This window comes from Mobula hypostoma, chromosome 30 (genome assembly GCF_963921235.1).
Source record: "Mobula hypostoma chromosome 30, sMobHyp1.1, whole genome shotgun sequence".
In the NCBI taxonomy this organism is placed as follows: domain Eukaryota; kingdom Metazoa; phylum Chordata; class Chondrichthyes; order Myliobatiformes; family Myliobatidae; genus Mobula; species Mobula hypostoma.
In genome coordinates this window covers 15,316,315-15,336,464 of record NC_086126.1, presented here as the reverse complement: position 1 = coordinate 15,336,464, position 20,150 = coordinate 15,316,315, and the positions used below count along the sequence as shown (strand labels likewise).

Sequence of the window (20,150 nt, the reverse complement as noted above, 5' to 3'; positions counted from 1 at the left end):
CAGTTGTACAGGGCCCTGGTGAGACCACACCAGGAGTATTGTGTGCAGTTTTGGTCTCCAAATTTGAGGAAGGACATTCCAGCTATTGAGGGAGTGCAGCGTAGGTTCACGAGGTTAATTCCTGGGATGGTGGGACTGTCATATGTTGAAAGATTGGAGTGACTGGGGTTGTATACACTGGAATTTAGAAGGATGAGAGGGGATCTGATTGAAACATATAAGATTATTAAGGGATTGGACACGCTAGCGGCAGGAAACATGTTCCCAATGTTGGGGGAGTCCAGAACCAGAGGCCACAGTTTAAGAATAAGGGGTAGACAATTTAGAACGGAGTTGAGGAAAAACTTTTTCACACAGAGGGTTGTGGTTCTGTGGAATGCTCTGCCTCAGAAGGCAGTGGAGGCCAATTCTCTGGATTCTTTCAAAAAAAGAGTTAGATAGAGCTCTTAAAGATAGCAGAGTGAAGGGATATGGGGAGAAGGCAGGAAAAGGGTACTGATTGTGGATGATCAGCCATGATCACAGTGAATGGTGGTGCTGGCTCGAAGGGCTGAATGGCCTACTCCTGCACCTATTGTCTATTAGACTGGACAACAAATTTTCTCAAAAGTGCTGCTTCTTCAGATTTTTTTTTGTTTATGATAGACCACTTGAAGCTGAACACAAATATAATTTCAGACTACTGGTATCACGTAGGAATTTGGAGAAATGAGAAATCAACTTTTATTGAATGTAATGCATTTAATTTCATAATGGTGCTGACGTTTTGCGATAATTCAGCTTGGCTAAAAACGTTCTGTTGATGATTTTCCAAAAGTATTTGGGAAGCAAAATCTTTGTTCTCCAGCGTTACCATCCCACCCGTCAACTTCCTCATCCAGGTCATTTATTAAAATCAGAAAGAGCAGAGGCCCCAGAACAAATGGCTGCAGAACATCACTGGTCAGTAAACTCCAGGAAGAATACATTCCATCTACAACCACCCTCTGCCAGCTCTGAATCCACACAACAGCCACGCTTCCCTGGAACCCTTGTCACCCGAGTTTCAGTGAGCCTTCCATGGGGAACTTGTATCAAACGTCTTACTGAAATCCATATACACCAGATCCAGTGCTGTGCAGTCATCAATATGCTTTGTCACATCCTCAAAGAATTCAATCAATACTATATATAGTACAAATTTTTACAGAAGTCTATTAAAAGAAAGTCCGTTGCAGTGCAAAGTGAGGTGGTGTTCGTGGGTTCGATGTCCATTCAGAAATCGGACGGCAGAGGGGAAGGAAGCTGTTCCTGAATCATTGAGTGTGTGCCTTCAGGCTCCTGTACCTCCTCCCTGATGGTAGCAATGAGAAGAGGGCATGTCCTGGGTGGTGGAAGGGCTTTAAGAATGGACGCCACTTACCTGAGGCACTGCTCCTTGAAGATGTCCTGGATACTGCGGAGGCTGGTGCCCATGAAGGAGCTGACTGAGTTTACAACTCTCTGCAGCTTACTTCGATCCTGTGCAGTAAGTAGCCCCTTCCCCACCCCCAATACCAGACAGTGATGCAGCCAGTTCGAGTGCTCTCCATAGTACATCTGTAGAAATTTGCAAGTGTATTTGGTGACGTGCCAAATCTCCTCAAACTCCCAATGAAGTATAGCCATGGCCATGCCATCTCTGCAGCTGCGTCGATGTGTTGGCCCCAGGTTAGACCGTCGGAGTTATTAACACTCAGGAATTTGAAATTGCTCTCTCCCTCACTTCTCATCCTTCTGAGGACTAGTGTGTGTGTGTTCCCTCATCTTACCCTTTCGGGAGTCCACGGTCAGTTCTTTGGTCTTCCTGACGTTGAGTGTAAGGTTGTTGCTGCGACACCACTCCACCAGCTGGTACGTCCCGCTCCTGTACGCCCTCGCGTCATCACCTGTGAGATTCTGCCAACAGTGGTTGCATTGTATCGTCAGCAAATTCAATTTGTAATGAAGAGCCTGGTTGGAACTCCTGCTCTCTTTGTCTTCCTGCTCCAGCGATGCCTCCGATGCCGATGCCCCCCTCCGGTTTTGCTGGGCTGACGGAAGAGGAGCTGCGGGCGATGGAAGGGCAGGAGCGGCAGAACCTGGAGGCCCGGCTCCAGTGCCTGCAGAACATCCACACGCTGCTGGACGCGGCCATGGTCCAGATCCACCAGTACCTCTCGGTCGTCGCTACCCTCAGGTAGGCTGAGGTCCCCCAGGCCTCTTGTCTCAAAGCTGATGGCGAGCAGAAAAGTGGTCACCCACGTTCCCACGGCTTGTGCTCCTCGCTGCCCTTTTCGCACTGAAAATAGGAGCGGGGTGGGCCACTTGCCCTGCTGGGGTTGGGAGGAGGGGGGGATAATCAACCATGATGGAATGGCGAGAGCAAACGGGACATGGCTTGAATGGCCTGATTGTGCTCAAATGGCTTGCAGTCTCAAGCCTGCCCCGCCGTTCGACGTGAGCATGCTTGATCTACCCTGGGACTCGGAAGTGATAGAGTCAAAGTAACGCAGCTCGGAAATAGGCCCCTCAAGTACTTGTCCCACTTGCCCATGTTGGCCCAAAACCCTCCAATGCGCAAATCCAAATGTCACTTAAATCAGACCGTAAGACGCAGAAGCAGAACTGGGCAACTCGAGCCTGCTCTACCAATGCCCCACGGCTGACTTATCATCCCTCGCAACCCCATTCTCCTGCCTCTCTCCCCCCCCCAACCTTTGATGCCCTTCCTGCTCAAGAGCCTCACAGCCTCCGCTGTAAATGTACCCAGTGGAATTCATTGACCCCCCACATACGTCTGTGGCAATGAATTCCACAGATTCACCACCCTCCGGCTAAAGAGATTCCTCCTCATCTGTTTCGAAGGGGTGTCCTATTCCGATGCTGTGCCCTCTGGTCCTAGACTCCCCCATTATGGGGAACATCCCCCTTCACTCTATCTGGGCTTTTCAATATTCAGTGGATTTCAATAAGATTCCCCCCTCCTTTTCATTCTTGTAAACTCCAGCGGAGACGGGCCCGAAGCCATCAAGTGCTTCTCATGTGTTAACCCTTTCATTCCCTGTGAGCCTCCTGAATGACAGGATATACTTTCTTAGATAAGAGGCTCAAAACTGCTCTCGACACTCCAAGTGCTGTCTGACCAATAATTTTTGCTTTTATTATATGCCCTCTTGATTTTATGCTGTCTAATTTCCACTTAGCAGCCACAGCTGCGTCATCCCCCTTTACAATACATTGGGATACATCGATCCTGTGCCTTCCGAATTGCTCCCAGAAATTCCAGCCGTTGCTGCTTTGCCGTCTTCCCTGCTGGTGTCCCCTTACAACCAACTTTGGCTGGCACTTCTCTTGTGCCTCTGTAGTTCCCTTTGCTGATTCATCTGTCTTTAGCTTCTCTCTCTCAAACTGCAGGGTGAATTGCTGTCTCTTAAGCTTTCCTTTCCCTTAAGCTCAAATCAAATTTGATTTATTACACAGTACGCAATCCAGAATTTCCTTCTCCCTCATAGGCTTGACCACAAGCTGCTCTAAAAAAAGCCATCTCTCAGGAATTCTACAAATTCCTTTTCTTGGGATCCAGTACTAATCTTGATTTTTTTTTTCAATCTACCCATGAGATCCCCCATGACTATTGTAACATTGCCCTTTTTTTAAAATGCTTGTTGTAATTTATATCCCACACCCCAGCTACTCATCGGAGGCCTGCATATAACTCCCATCCGAGTCTTTTTACCCTCTGCAGTTTCCGAACTCTACCCACAAGGAGTCTACATCTTCCAATCCCATTCACCTCTTTCTGAGGATTTGATTTCATTCCTTACCAACAGAGACACCCCACATTAACGTTGCAGCTATTGAATTCTACACGTCTCTCCTTCACCTTTACAAGAGCATTCTTGACGTGACCCTGTGAGAAGCCTCCCGCTTGCCGACTGTTCCTTTGCCAATCGACCCCCAGGTTGGTCCTGCACCAGTTCAGGATCCGTTCTGGCTTTTTCCATAACTATTTTAAAACGTACAGGATTGTCCCTGGAGCCAAAGTGCATTTTAGCCACTTGGCCCACCTTGTTCCCCTCGGAGGAGGCCCAGTCTTGCTCCCTCCCGAGTTCCCCAGCTCCTCGTAGCCCCCAACTCCCATGATGTAGTGCAGTGGTGTTCATGGCTTCATGGGCAGTTCAGAAACCTGGTGGTGGAGGGAAAGGAGCTGTTATTGAAACAGCGAGGTGGGGGGGAGGTCTGCAGAGTCCCGTACGTCCTCTGGGTTTAATGAGAAGAGGGCATGTCCTGGGTGATGGGGGTCCTTAGTGATGGCTAACGCCTTTCTGAGGCATCGCCATTTTGAAGATGATTTCGGGGTGGGGGGGGAGGGAGAGCGAATTTTACGCAAGGCTGATCCGCCTGCCTTTCCCTAGCCCCCCGAGGCCACCGGCAGCAGCAACGGCTGAGAGCGCGGTACCGAGCACGGAGACGGCGGAGCTGGCGGCTGGATCGCAGGCGAGTTCGCCAGGAGAGCCCGGCCCCCCTCCGGCTGACAACAGCCCGACACAGCCTGCTCCTACGCCCGAAGAAATAGGTGGGTTTCCGCAAAGGAGGCGGGGTTGGGGTGGTAGATGCTGCTCCGCGCGCGTGTCCCTTCCCGAAATCCGTGTATCCCAGGAGAGTATATCCCCAAGATGTGAGGAATTCGGGGTGGGGTGGGCGGAACTCCTCTGTGCGACCGGGAGGCTTGTCCGCAGTTTGCTGACTTCCAAAGCTCATGTCTTTGAGACAGATGCCCCGAGTTTCCACAGCAGAATTAGTGTGAGCAGGCCGCGCCTGTGACCAAGCAGCTTGCTGACGGAAATTCCACCCTTCAGAGGACGGGGTGGGGGGGGGAGCTGTTAATCCCAAGGTGCCAGGTGGAGCTTTGGTCATGCAAACAGGCCGTTCAGCCCGTCTGCTCCGTGCCAGCACCTGTGCTCCGCCGCAAGCAGCTCCTCGCTCCACCCCAACCTGTCTCTTTGGCCTTTTCCCCTCTCTGCATCCGGAGGAGGGGGGAGAGTGACAGAGGCTGGGAGGTGACGGCGGCATCTACCGGGACAGGAAGATGGAGCACTGAACCAGGAGTCACATCTCACCTGGGCAGTAACAACGGTGTATTCTCTAGCTTCAGCATAATCAAAGGCCCCACCCACCCCATGCATTCTGTGACCCAAGGACAGCTTCCTTCCAACTCTTGCCAAACTCTTGAACGGAGCTCTTGGACAACAAGATGGACTCCTGACCACTGTTCCCTCTGAGGTATTCGCCGTGCACAAAGGACTTGTGTCGTGAGGAAGGTCTTTAGGACCCAGGGGAGCCGGGGAGCGCAGGCGCTGCTGCTGGATCCGCAGTGTTTCTCTCCCGTTTGACGGATGCCTCTTGCGCATTAAAACTCTCAAATGGTGTTTATTTCACTCTCTGCACATTTATCTTTACGGGGACTTGCTCCTGACTCCAGACTCAGCAGCTGTTTCCTGAGCTCCCCAGCTCCCCTGGGCCCTAAAGTCCAACACAACGCAGTTCCTTTCTGCGCTCGTAGCAAAAGAAGTGCATGCGCACACCTTGGAGGGACATCGCTCTTGAGCCCAGTCCATCTCGATACGATCAAACACTTTGTTCCACACCTGCACTGCACTCCGAGGCTCTTACACTTCATCCACAACTGTTACTGTTTTACCTTGTTCTACCTCAATGCATTGTCTAAAGGTTTGATCTATATGACGAGCTTTATACTACATCTGACAACAGTGAACCAATACAGCCCTCCAACATCTTCCTCCACTCTTCCCTCCTCCATCTGTCCATCACCCCTCCTCACCCGGACCCACCCATCACCCCCCAGCCTCTGTCACTATTCCCACTCCCCCCTCCTCCATCTGTCCATCACCCCTCCTCACCCGGACCCACCCATCAGCCCCCAGCCTCTGTCACTATCCCCACTCTCCCCTCCTCCATCTACCCATCACCCCTCCTCACCCAGATCCACCCATCACCTCCCAGTCTCTGTCACTATCCCCACTCTCCCCTCCTCCATCTGCCCATCACCCCTCCTCACCCGGACCCACCCATCAGCTCCCAGCCTCTGTCACTATCCCCACTCTCCCCTCCTCCATCTGCCCATCACCCCTCCTCACCCGGACCCACCCATCAGCTCCCAGCCTCTGTCACTATCCCCACTCTCCCCTCCTCCATCTGCCCATCACCCCTCCTCACCCAGATCCACCCATCACCTCCCAGCCTCTGTCACTATCCCCACTCTCCCCTCCTCCATCTGCCCATCACCCCTCCTCACCCGGATCCACCCATCACCTCCCAGCCTCTGTCACTATCCCCACTCTCCCCTCCTCCATCTGCCCATCACCCCTCCTCACCTAAACCCACCCATCACCTCCCCGCCTCTGTCACTATTCCCACTCCCCCCTCCTCCATCTGCCCATCACCCCTCCTCACCCGGATCCACCCATCACCTCCCAGCCTCTGTCACTATCCCCACTCTCCCCTCCTCCATCTGCCCATCACCCCTCCTCACCCGGATCCACCCATCACCCCCCAGCCTCTGTCACTATCCCCACTCTCCCCTCCTCCATCTGCCCATCACCCCTCCTCACCCAGATCCACCCATCACCTCCCAGTCTCTGTCACTATCCTCACTCCCCCCTCCTCCATCTGTCCATCACCCCTCCTCACCCAGACCCACCCATCAGCCCCCAGCCTCTGTCACTATCCCCACTCTCCCCTCCTCCATCTACCCATCACCCCTCCTCACCCGGATCCACCCATCACCTCCCAGCCTCGGTCACTATCCCCACTCTCCCCTCCCCCATCTGCCCATCACCCCTCCTCACCTGGATCCACCCATCACCTCCCAGCCTCTGTCACTATCCCCACTCTCCCCTCCTCCATCTGCCCATCACCCCTCCTCACCCAGACCCACCCATCACCCCCCAGCCTCTGTCACTATCCCCACTCTCCCCTCCTCCATCTACCCATCACCCCTCCTCACCCAGACCCACCCATCACCTCCCAGTCTCTGTCACTATCCCCACTCTCCCCTCCTCCATCTGTCCATCACCCCTCCTCACCTGGATCCACCCATCACCTCCCAGTCTCTGTCACTATCCCCACTCTCCCCTCCTCCATCTGTCCATCACCCCTCCTCACCCAGACCCACCCATCACCCCCCAGCCTCTGTCACTATTCCCACTCCCCCCTCCTCCATCTGCCCATCACCCCTCCTCACCCGGATCCACCCATCACCTCCCAGCCTCTGTCACTATCCCCACTCTCCCCTCCTCCGTCTGTCCATCACCCCTCCTCACCCGGACCCACCCATCACCTCCCAGCCTCTGTCACTATTCCCACTCCCCCCTCCTCCATCTGCCCATCACCCCTCCTCACCCGGACCCACCCATCACCTCCCAGCCTCTGTCAGTATTCCCACTCCCCCCTCCTCCGTCTGTCCATCACCCCTCCTCACCCAGACCCACCCATCAGCCCCCAGCCTCTGTCAGTATTCCCACTCTCCCCCTCCTCCATCTGCCCATCACCCCTCCTCACCCAGACCCACCCATCACCCCCCAGCCTCTGTCACTATTCCCACTCTCCCCTCCTCCGTCTGCCCATCACCCCTCCTCACCCGGATCCACCCATCACCTCCCAGCCTCTGTCACTATCCCCACTCTCCCCTCCTCCCTCTGCCCATCACCCCTCCTCACCTGGATCCACCCATCACCTCCCAGCCTCTGTCACTATCCCCACTCTCCCCTCCTCCATCTGCCCATCACCCCTCCTCACCTGGATCCACCCATCACCTCCCAGCCTCTGTCACTATCCCCACTCTCCCCCTCCTCCACTTGCCCATCACCCCTCCTCACCCAGACCCACCCATCACCCCCCAGCCTCTGTCACTATTCCCACTCTCCCCCTCCTCCATCTGCCCATCACCCCTCCTCACCCGGATCCACCCATCACCCCCCAGCCTCGGTCACTATCCCCACTCTCCCCCTCCTCCATCTGCCCATCACCCCTCCTCACCCGGATCCACCCATCACCCCCCAGCCTCGGTCACTATCCCCACTCTCCTCTCCTCCATCTGCCCATCACCCCTCCTCACCCGGACCCACCCATCACCTCCCAGCCTCGGTCACTATTCCCACTCTCCCCTCCTCCATCTGCCCATCACCCCTCCTCACCCAGACCCACCCATCACCTCCCAGTCTCTGTCACTATCCCCACTCTCCCCTCCTCCATCTGCCCATCACCCCTCCTCACCCAGACCCACCCATCACCTCCCAGCCTCGGTCACTATTCCCACTCTCCCCTCCTCCATCTGCCCATCACCCCTCCTCACCCAGACCCACCCATCACCTCCCAGTCTCTGTCACTATCCCCACTCTCCCCTCCTCCATCTGTCCATCACCCCTCCTCACCCAGACCCACCCATCAGCCCCCAGCCTCTGTCAGTATTCCAACTCTCCCCCTCCTCCATCTGCCCATCACCCCTCCTCACCCAGACCCACCCATCACCCCCCAGCCTCTGTCACTATTCCCACTCTCCCCCTCCTCCATCTGCCCATCACCCCTCCTCACCCGGATCCACCCATCACCCCCCAGCCTCGGTCACTATCCCCACTCTCCTCTCCTCCATCTGCCCATCACCCCTCCTCACCCGGACCCACCCATCACCTCCCAGTCTCTGTCAGTATTCCCACTCTTCCCCTCCTCCATCTGCCCATCACCCCTCCTCACCCGGATCCACCCATCACCTCCCAGCCTCTGTCACTATTCCCACTCTCCCCCTCCTCCATCTGCCCATCACCCCTCCTCACCCGGACCCACCCATCACCCCCCAGCCTCGGTCACTATCCCCACTCTCCTCTCCTCCATCTACCCATCACCCCTCCTCACCCGGACCCACCCATCACCTCCCAGTCTCTGTCACTATCCCCACTCTCCCCTCCTCCATCTACCCATCACCCCTCCTCACCCAGACCCACCCATCACCTCCCAGCCTCTGTCACTATTCCCACTCTCCCCTCCTCCATCTGCCCATCACCCCTCCTCACCCGGACCCACCCATCACCCCCCAGCCTCGGTCACTATCCCCACTCTCCCCTCCTCCGTCTGTCCATCACCCCTCCTCACCCAGATCCACCCATCACCTCCCAGCCTCTGTCACTATTCCCACTCTCCCCTCCTCCATCTGCCCATCACCCCTCCTCACCCAGACCCACCCATCACCCCCCAGCCTCGGTCACTATCTCCACTCTCCCCTCCTCCATCTGTCCATCACCCCTCCTCACCCAGACCCACCCATCACCTCCCAGTCTCTGTCACTATCCCCACTCCCCCCTCCTCCATCTGCCCATCACCCCTCCTCACCCAGACCCACCCATCACCTCCCAGCCTCTGTCACTATCCCCACTCTCCCCTCCTCCATCTGTCCATCACCCTCCTCACCCAGACCCACCCATCACCTCCCAGCCTCTGTCACTATCCCCACTCTCCCCTCCTCCATCTGTCCATCACCCTCCTCACCCAGATCCACCCATCACCTCCCAGCCTCTGTCACTATTCCCACTCTCCCCCTCCTCCGTCTGCCCATCACCCCTCCTCACCCAGACCCACCCATCACCCCCCAGCCTCTGTCACTATTCCCACTCTCCCCTCCTCCATCTGTCCATCACCCCTCCTCACCCAGACCCACCCATCACCTCCCAGCCTCTGTCACTATCCCCACTCTCCTCTCCTCCATCTGTCCATCACCCTCCTCACCCGGATCCACCCATCACCCCCCAGCCCCAGTCACTATCCCCACTCTCCCCTCCTCCATCTGTCCATCACCCCTCCTCACCCAGACCCACCCATCACCTCCCAGCCTCTGTCACTATCCCCACTCTCCCCTCCTCCATCTGTCCATCACCCCTCCTCACCCAGACCCACCCATCACCTCCCAGCCTCTGTCACTATCCCCACTCTCCTCTCCTCCATCTACCCATCACCCCTCCTCACCCAGACCCACCCATCACCTCCCAGCCTCTGTCACTATTCCCACTCTCCCCTCCTCCATCTGTCCATCACCCCTCCTCACCCGGATCCACCCATCACCTCCCAGCCTCTGTCATTATCCCCACTCTCCCCTCCTCCATCTGCCCATCACCCTCCTCACCCAGACCCACCCATCACCTCCCAGCCTCTATCACTATCCCCACTCTCCTCTCCTCCATCTGTCCATCACCCCTCCTCACCCAGACCCACCCATCACCTCCCAGCCTCTGTCACTATTCCCACTCTCCTCTCCTCCATCTGTCCATCACCCCTCCTCACCCAGACCCACCCATCACCTCCCAGCCTCTGTCACTATTCCCACTCTCCTCTCCTCCATCTGTCCATCACCCCTCCTCACCCAGACCCACCCATCACCTCCCAGCCTCTGTCACTATTCCCACTCTCCCCTCCTCCATCTGTCCATCACCCCTCCTCACCCGGACCCACCCATCACCTCCCAGCCTCTGTCATTATCCCCACTCTTCCCTCCTCCATCTGCCCATCACCCCTCCTCACCCAGACCCACCCATCACCTCCCAGCCTCTGTCACTATTCCCACTCTCCCCTCCTCCATCTGCCCATCACCTCTCCTCACCCGGATCCACCCATCACCCCCCAGCCTCTGTCACTATTCCCACTCCCCCCTCCTCCGTCTGCCCATCACCCCTCCTCACCCAGACCCACCCATCACCTCCCAGTCTCTGTCACTATCCCCACTCTCCCCTCCTCCTCCATCTGCCCATCACCCCTCCTCACCCGGACCCACCCATCACCTCCCAGTCTCTGTCACTATCCCCACTGTCCCCTCCTCCATCTGTCCATCACCCTCCTCACCCGGACCCACACATCACCTCCCAGCCTCTGTCACTATCCCCACTCTCCCCTCCTCCATCTGCCCATCACCCCTCCTCACCCGGACCCACCCATCACCCCCCAGCCTCGGTCACTATCCCCACTCTCCCCTCCTCCATCTGGCCATCACCCCTCCTCACCCAGATCCACCCATCACCTCCCAGTCTCTGTCACTATCCCCACTCTCCCCTCCTCCATCTGCCCATCACCCCTCCTCACCCAGATCCACCCATCACCTCCCAGTCTCTGTCACTATCCCCACTCTCCCCTCCTCCATCTGTCCATCACCCCTCCTCACCCGGATCTACCCATCACCTCCCAGCCTCGGTCACTATTCCCACTCTCCCCTCCTCCATCTGTCCATCACCCCTCCTCACCCAGACCCACCCATCACCCCCCAGCCTCTGTCACTATCCCCACTCTCCCCTCCTCCATCTGTCCATCACCCTCCTCACCCGGACCCACCCATCACCTCCCAGCCTCTGTCACTATCCCCACTCTCCCCTCCTCCATCTGCCCATCACCCCTCCTCACCCAGATCCACCCATCACCTCCCAGCCTCTGTCACTATTCCCACTCTCACCTCCTCCATCTGTCCATCACTCCTCCTCACCCAGACCCACCCATCACCCCCCAGCCTCTGTCACTATCCCCACTCTCCCCTCCTCCATCTGCCCATCACCCCTCCTCACCCAGACCCACCCATCACCCCCCAGCCTCTGTCACTATCCCCACTCTCCCCTCCTCCATCTGCCCATCACCCCTCCTCACCCGGATCCACCCATCACCTCCCAGCCTCTATCACTATCCCCACTCTTCTCTCCTCCATCTGTCCATCACCCCTCCTCACCCGGATCCACCCATCACCTCCCAGCCTCTGTCACTATCCCCACTCTCCTCTCCTCCATCTGTCCATCACCCCTCCTCACCCAGACCCACCCATCAGCCCCCAGCCTCTGTCACTATTCCCACTCTCCTCTCCTCCATCTGTCCATCACCCCTCCTCACCCAGATCCACCCATCAGCCCCCAGCCCCAGTCACTATCCCCACTCTCCCCTCCTCCATCTGCCCATCACCCCTCCTCACCCGGATCCACCCATCACCTCCCAGCCTCTGTCACTATTCCCACTCTCCTCTCCTCCATCTGTCCATCACCCCTCCTCACCCGGACCCACCCATCACCTCCCAGCCTCTGTCACTATCCCCACTCTCCCCTCCTCCATCTGTCCATCACCCCTCCTCACCCAGACCCACCCATCAGCCCCCAGCCTCTGTCACTATCCCCACTCTCCCCTCCTCCATCTGCCCATCACCCCTCCTCACCCAGATCCACCCATCACCTCCCAGCCTCTGTCACTATCCCCACTCTCCCCTCCTCCATCTACCCATCACCCCTCCTCACCCAGATCCACCCATCACCTCCCAGTCTCTGTCACTATCCCCACTCTCCCCTCCCCCATCTGCCCATCACCCCTCCTCACCTGGATCCACCCATCACCTCCCAGCCTCTATCACTATCCCCACTCTCCCCTCCTCCATCTACCCATCACCCCTCCTCACCCAGATCCACCCATCACCTCCCAGCCTCTGTCACTATCCCCACTCTTCCCTCCTCCGTCTGCCCATCACCCCTCCTCACCCAGACCCACCCATCACCTCCCAGCCTCTGTCACTATTCCCACTCTCCTCTCCTCCATCTGTCCATCACCCCTCCTCACCCAGACCCACCCATCAGCCCCCAGCCCCAGTCACTATCCCCACTCTCCCCTCCTCCATCTGCCCATCACCCCTCCTCACCCGGATCCACCCATCACCTCCCAGCCTCTGTCACTATCCCCACTCTCACCTCCTCCATCTGTCCATCACTCCTCCTCACCCGGAGCCACCCATCACCTCCCAGCCTCGGTCACTATCCCCACTCTCCCCTCCTCCATCTGTCCATCACCGCTCCTCACCCAGACCCACCCATCACCCCCCAGCCTCTGTCACTATCCCCACTCTCCCCTCCTCCATCTGTCCATCACCCCTCCTCATCCAGACCCACCCATCACCCCCCAGCCTCTGTCACTATTCCCACTCTCCCCTCCTCCATCTGTCCATCACCCCTCCTCACCCGGATCCACCCATCACCTCCCAGCCTCTGTCACTATTCCCACTCTCCTCTCCTCCATCTGTCCATCACCCCTCCTCACCCAGACCCACCCATCAGCCCCCAGCCCCAGTCACTATTCCCACTCTCCTCTCCTCCATCTGTCCATCACCCCTCCTCACCCAGACCCACCCATCAGCCCCCAGCCCCAGTCACTATCCCCACTCTCCCCTCCTCCATCTGGCCATCACCCCTCCTCACCCAGACCCACCCATCACCTCCCAGCCTCTGTCACTATCCCCACTCTCCCCTCCTCCATCTGTCCATCACCCCTCCTCACCCAGACCCACCCATCACCTCCCAGCCTCTATCACTATCCCCACTCTCCCCTCCTCCATCTGTCCATCACCCCTCCTCACCCAGACCCACCCATCACCCCCCAGCCTCTGTCACTATTCCCACTCTCCCCTCCTCCATCTGCCCATCACCCCTCCTCACCTGGATCCACCCATCACCTCCCAGCCTCTGTCACTATCCCCACTCTCCCCTCCTCCATCTGCCCATCACCCCTCCTCACCTGGATCCACCCATCACCTCCCAGCCTCTGTCACTATCCTCACTCTCCCCTCATCCGTCTGCCCATCACCCCTCCTCACCCAGATCCACCCATCACCTCCCAGTCTCTGTCAGTATTCCCACTCCCCCCTCCTCCGTCTGTCCATCACCCCTCCTCACCCAGACCCACCCATCACCCCCCAGCCTCTGTCACTATTCCCACTCTCCCCTCCTCCATCTGTCCATCACCCCTCCTCACCCGGATCCACCCATCACCTCCCAGCCTCTGTCACTATCCCCACTCTCACCTCCTCCATCTGTCCATCACTCCTCCTCACCCGGAGCCACCCATCACCTCCCAGCCTCGGTCACTATCCCCACTCTCCCCTCCTCCATCTGTCCATCACCGCTCCTCACCCAGACCCACCCATCACCTCCCAGCCTCGGTCACTATCCCCACTGTCCCCTCTTCCATCTGCCCATCACCCCTCCTCACCCAGACCCACCCATCACCTCCCAGTCTCTGTCACTATCCCCACTCTCCCCTCCCCCATCTGTCCATCACCCCTCCTCACCCAGACCCACCCATCACCTCCCAGTCTCTGTCACTATCCCCACTGTCCCCTCCTCCATCTGTCCATCACCCTCCTCACCTGGATCCACCCATCACCTCCCAGCCTCGGTCTCTATTCCCACTCTTCCCTCCTCCATCTGTCCATCACCCCTCCTCACCCGGATCCACCCATCACCTCCCAGCCTCAGTCACTATTCCCACTCTCACCTCCCAGCCTCTGTCATTATCCCCACTCTCCCCTCCTCCGTCTGTCCATCACCCCTCCTCACCTGGATCCACCCATCACCTCCCAGCCTCGGTCACTATTCCCACTCTCCCCTCCTCCATCTGCCCATCACCCCTCCTCACCCAGACCCACCCATCACCTCCCAGCCTCTGTCATTATCCCCACTCTCCCCTCCTCCATCTGCCCATCACCCCTCCTCACCCGGATCCACCCATCACCCCCCAGCCCCAGTCACTATTCCCACTCTCGCCTCCCAGCCTCTGTCATTATCCCCACTCTCCCCTCCTCCATCTGTCCATCACCCCTCCTCACCTGGATCCACCCATCACCTCCCAGCCTCGGTCACTATCCCCACTCTCCCCTCCTCCATCTGTCCATCACCGCTCCTCACCCAGACCCACCCATCACCTCCCAGCCTCGGTCACTATCCCCACTGTCCCCTCCTCCATCTGCCCATCACCCCTCCTCACCCAGACCCACCCATCACCTCCCAGTCTCTGTCACTATCCCCACTGTCCCCTCCTCCATCTGTCCATCACCCTCCTCACCTGGATCCACCCATCACCTCCCAGCCTCTGTCACTATTCCCACTCTTCCCTCCTCCATCTGCCCATCACCCCTCCTCACCTGGATCCACCCATCACCTCCCAGCCTCGGTCTCTATTCCCACTCTTCCCTCCTCCATCTGTCCATCACCCCTCCTCACCCGGATCCACCCATCACCTCCCAGCCTCAGTCACTATTCCCACTCTCACCTCCCAGCCTCTGTCATTATCCCCACTCTCCCCTCCTCCATCTGTCCATCACCCCTCCTCACCTGGATCCACCCATCACCTCCCAGCCTCGGTCACTATTCCCACTCTCCCCTCCTCCATCTGCCCATCACCCCTCCTCACCTGGATCCACCCATCACCTCCCAGCCTCTGTCATTATCCCCACTCTCCCCTCCCAGCCTCTGTCACTATCCCCACTCTCTCCTCCTCCATCTGCCCATCACCCCTCCTCACTCGGATCCACCCATCACCCCCCAGCCCCAGTCACTATTCCCACTCTCCTCTCCTCCATCTGCCCATCACCCCTCCTCACCTGGATCCACCCATCACCTCCCAGCCTCAGTCTCTATTCCCACTCTCCCCTCCTCCATCTGCCCATCACCCCTCCTCACCCAGACCCACCCATCACCTCCCAGCCTCGGTCACTATCCCCACTCTTCCCTCCTCCATCTGCCCATTATCCCTTCATCACCCGGATCCACCCATCGCCTGCCAGCCCTTCCTTCCACCCTCTGTACTGGCCATCCTCCCCTCGTCTCTCTGTCCAGGTGAAGGGTCTTGACCTGAAGCATGGCCCGTCCATATTCCCTCCCACCCACGAAGATGCTGAAACTGCTCCAAGCCCACAGAGTACCCCTGCAGTGAGGGGAGTAACTCGGCGTTTCGTGCGTTGCTTGGGAGGAGGTTGCATTTCTCGGAGGGGTCCTCCACCCATCCCCCTACACTAACGTGACCCGTGTTCGCTTCTTACAGGTCAGAGTGATCTGGAAGGCGCTGTGGGCTACACCTCGCAGCCCTCGGACAACCTCCCGGAAGATGGGGAAGAGTCTCTCGGAGAGCCGGACGCCGCCGAACTGCGCCGACGGAGACTACGGAAGCTCGAGCAGCCCAATGCCCAGCACTAACTGCCCCCTCCCGGACTGGACTGCACGGCTTGAGAGTAGGGTGGCAGGGAGGGCGAGAAGATGCCCGGGATGGGGAGGATTTCTCTGGTTTCCTTCCCCCACCCCGAGCCCTTCTTCCCCCACCCCACCCTACCCTCCCAAACCCTTGACCCTCGGCATTCGCATCAAGTGACACCGATTTATCCGATTAATGAGACCCGGCCTTCGGCGGTCTCCGGTGAATGAAAGCGTACACCAGCTGCCACCTTTCGTCCGGTCCCCTTCACTCGGGTGGCCTTGAACTATCGAAACAACACGGAGAGGCTTCGCTGTGTCCTTCGAGGGCAGCCAATGCTGCCGTCGCCCGTCTCCCGTTCGCCACTGCAGCTCCCCCACCAAAACCACCACCACACAAGCCTTGCGAGAACATCCACTGACACAGTCTCCACATGAGGACCTGGAGTTGACGTACCAGCTGGTGATGTCCTGTCCCTTCTCCCCTCCCCAGCACCTCCCTGACTGGTTCAACAGCTGTCCTCCAGGTCACCCAGCTTAGTCTAGCAGCTCAGCTTATGGCAGGGGTCAGAACCACTTGTGAGATAAAACTGTGATAAATAGCCATGTCCAGACCTCTCCTCTGTCTGTCGCTCATTAACTTGACAAACTTGGCGCCCTCAGTTGAAACTTTGGAGCCGGGCGGCCCTGAAATAACTTCCGAATCGTTACCTGGTATGAATATGAAGCTATTGCAAACGTGTGGATGACTTTTTTACTGAAGACGGGAGATGAGGGACAACGTCCTTCTGCGGTCAAGTAGGGAGTTCGTGGGCAGGGAAAGAATCTGAGACGAGGTTTTTGCAAAACGAGATGAGGCCCGACTGGTGTTGTGAGCCCCAAAGTGGAGAAATGGGAATCATCCCAGATTCAGACTGGAGCTAGCTGTGATTTGTATCAACCCATTTTTTTTTTTGCTTCAAGCAGTTTGTTTTTGGTTTGAACCCTTACAGGAGAATTTTGACTTTGAGTGCAAGTTGGGTATTCAGTGCAGGGAGGTTACAGGCGAGCAGATTGCTTCTGGTCCTCTCCTGAGGATCACGGGGCAAGTTCGGGGAGGTGCCAGGTTTGTCTGTGTGTCTGAAACTGTGACAGGGTCCGCCAGAGTGACCTAAACGGATTTGACTGGTGAGTGGACGCTGTGTACTCAAACCTAAGAGTCGAGGGGAAAGGCACGTTTCATCCCTCGTTCACTCTGTTCTTTTGAAGAGATATTTTATAGGCCAGAATTAGTGAGGGGGTGGGGACTGTGCGTGTATTCAATCCTCTCTCCTCCCCTCTTATCTGCTCAGTTTTCCGAGTGTTAATTTAATACGGTGGAATTGTTGGAAGCTGCCTCACTAAGATAGACTTAATAAAGTTTGCCCCTTATCACTGCGCCCCAAACAATGCACCATCTGAATCAGGGTGTTATGAAATTGGGAGTTTTCTCCTGCCGTCAACTATATGACTTCATGACAGGACATCTAAGGTTCGTCCCTTCATTTGCCCCACCACCACCACCTTTGGGATTGCTCGATCGATTGACTCCAGGGGCATCCAGCCTGTACCAGTGTGCCACTCGAGTTCGACTGGCACAGGGGTCTCGGCGCCGTTTGCGCCTGGCAATGCGTCATCCTGGAAATTGCTTTGTTTCCTGGCACATCCTTCACCCTGTGATCATCAGCCCAGCACCCTTTCCTGTACCCGTTCACCCATTTTTTGTTTGTTTTGAACATCTTTCCAGCGTTGGGGGGGAGGGTGCGGAACAAAGGGCGGGATAGACTAAGTGAGGTGAGATTAATTGCTGTAGTGCACGAGGTCTGCCAGTCTTTGCGCTCCGTCTCAGAATCCCTCCACCGGGCGCTGCGTACCTGGTCTACCATTGGCACACCTTGCTGCTGGGCTGGTGGCTGCAGTCAGCCTGACGGGGAGGTTGGGGAGCGCTCCCGTCCTGTTCCTCTCCCACGGGCCGCCGAAAAGTTTTACCCTGCGTGTGGGCTTTGGTTCGGCGAATGTCTCTGCCGCCAGTGTTCCATTCCACTCTAGACTGTTCCAGAGGTGCTCCAGTGCTTGGTGGTGGGGGGATAGATCGGTAGGATTAGTGCATTTAGCCATTTCCCAAAGGTTGACCAACTCATTCAGATCACTGCGCCCTTGGATGGAAATCCACAGTTGGTTTCGACCCAGTCGCTCACTCCCGAGGGAGAGGGACTTTGGGTTGGCCCACATGCTGATATTCGGGAGCAGAGTCGGGTTGTGTTCCAGCGTAGACTCTTTTCAGGTGACCTGGTCCATTGAACTTCAGGTGGTGGGGGGGGGGGGGAGGAGGAGGAGGGAAGTGGCAGGGACAGGGCATAGGCTGACACAGAAATCACCTCCCCTCTGCCACTTCTGAAGCTGGGATCTCTCCTTAGAATCCTTGCATCTAAATCTGGGCTCTACAGGGGTGAGGGTTTTGTGATTTGATTATTTAATTTGTATATATTGTATAAATTTTTAATAGCTGGAGTTGTACATAGAGCACAATAAAAATCCGCTGGTTCTGTCTTGCCTGCGTTGTTTCTAACCAAGAATGCAGTGGGTGTGATTCTCTGAGCAGAATTGAATCTTCACTGCTTTGCCAGCTGGCATGGGCACGGTGAGTTGAATAGTCTCATTCAGTAGGTGCATTTAATCATCTAATGTATACAACATACATCCTGAAATTCTTTTTCTTCACAGACATCCACAAAAAACAGAAAAGTGTCCCAAAGAATGAATGACAGTTAAAAGTTAGAACCCTAAAGGCCCCCCCAGCTGCCCCCTCCCAAGCACAAGCAGCAGCAAGACGATAACCACCCCACCACCAGCGTCAGCGCCCTCTACCGAGCACTCAAGCATGCAGCAAAGCATCAATAAAGACACAGACGCAGTACCCCCAAAGACCACTCGTTCACCCGGTGTTCGACATACCACAGGCTCGCGCTCTCTCTCTCTCTCTCTCTCTCTCTCTCACTAATAAGGGAAATAGAGGTGTCCCCGTTTCACAGCGAGAGGGGAGACATAACCACCAACTCTCTTGATTTATGATGTTAAAAGTCTTGTGTTGCTTTTTCCGAGCTCGGAGAATCAGCCCCGGAAAGGCTCGGGTCTCTAGACACTCAACTGCGGCTAACCCTCTGCTCCCAACAGCCCGTGTTCTTCCGCGATGGCTCAGTCAGGGGCACCGGCCTTGAATCAACCTGCCTCCAGCGCCACAAAAACCCGGGCTGAAGGCGCGCAAGTTCTCCAGGCCACATCCTTGGCATATCGAAAAGCGGCCAGTCGCGAGCCCCGAGAGTGGGTCCCATTCCAGCAAAGAACTGAAGTCAGAGTGTAACTCCAGGTCAGGGTCTTCAAAGGAACCTTGAAAAGGAGATGTTTCCAAAGATTTAGTGCTGCAAATGGATTATGCTGTTGGTCGCACCAACAGATGTCATGAGGTTTCTTGTTTCGTGGATGTCTGCGAAGAGTGAGAATTCAGGCTGTATACGTCCTCTGATATTAAACTGAACCATTTGAAGGGTTCTATTGCACAGCAGTGCGGAAATTGGTCCTTTGGCCCAACAAGTCCATGCCAAACTATCCTATCAGCTAAACCTCTCCATCCATATACTTGTTCAAACTTTGCAATCAAACCCATGTAAGACGTGGGAAATTTGGCCCATTGAGTCTGCTCTGTCATTTTGTCATGGCTGATCCATCTTCCTTCTAAGTCCCAATCTCCTAGCTTCTCCCCATATCCCTTCATGCTCTGACCAATCAAGAATCTGTCAACTACTACTACTACATCGACTCAGGCCTAGGGGGCCGGCGTCAGGCACGATGACGGACTCTCCAACCTATCTGTCAACCTCTGCTTTTATATATACCCAATGATTGGCCTCCACAGCTGCCTATGGCAATAAATTCCACAATTCAACCATCCTCTTTGGCTTAAGAGATTTCGCCTCATCTCCATTCTAAAAGGACACCTCTCTATTCTGAGGCTGTGTCCTCTGGTCTTAGACTCCTATCATAGGAAACATCCTCTCCACATCCACTCTATTGGGACCTTTGACCATTCAATAG

General features: G+C 56.6%; 1 protein-coding gene across 4 annotated transcripts in view; it reads left to right on the top strand.

Annotated features, from left to right (window-relative positions):
• The window catches only part of syvn1 (synovial apoptosis inhibitor 1, synoviolin), a 91,938-nt gene extending 73,559 nt beyond the window's left edge, over window positions 1–18,379 (top strand). For all 4 annotated transcript variants that reach the window (XM_063036625.1, XM_063036626.1, XM_063036624.1 and 1 more), the window contains exons 14-16: window positions 2,011–2,197; window positions 4,416–4,576; window positions 15,895–18,379. In XM_063036625.1, the coding sequence (XP_062892695.1) occupies window positions 2,011–2,197; window positions 4,416–4,576; window positions 15,895–16,046 (500 nt within the window). In that variant the 3' untranslated portion in view covers window positions 16,047–18,379. The remainder of the gene's footprint in view (window positions 1–2,010; window positions 2,198–4,415; window positions 4,577–15,894) is intronic.
• The last annotated feature ends 1,771 nt before the right edge of the window (window positions 18,380–20,150 follow it).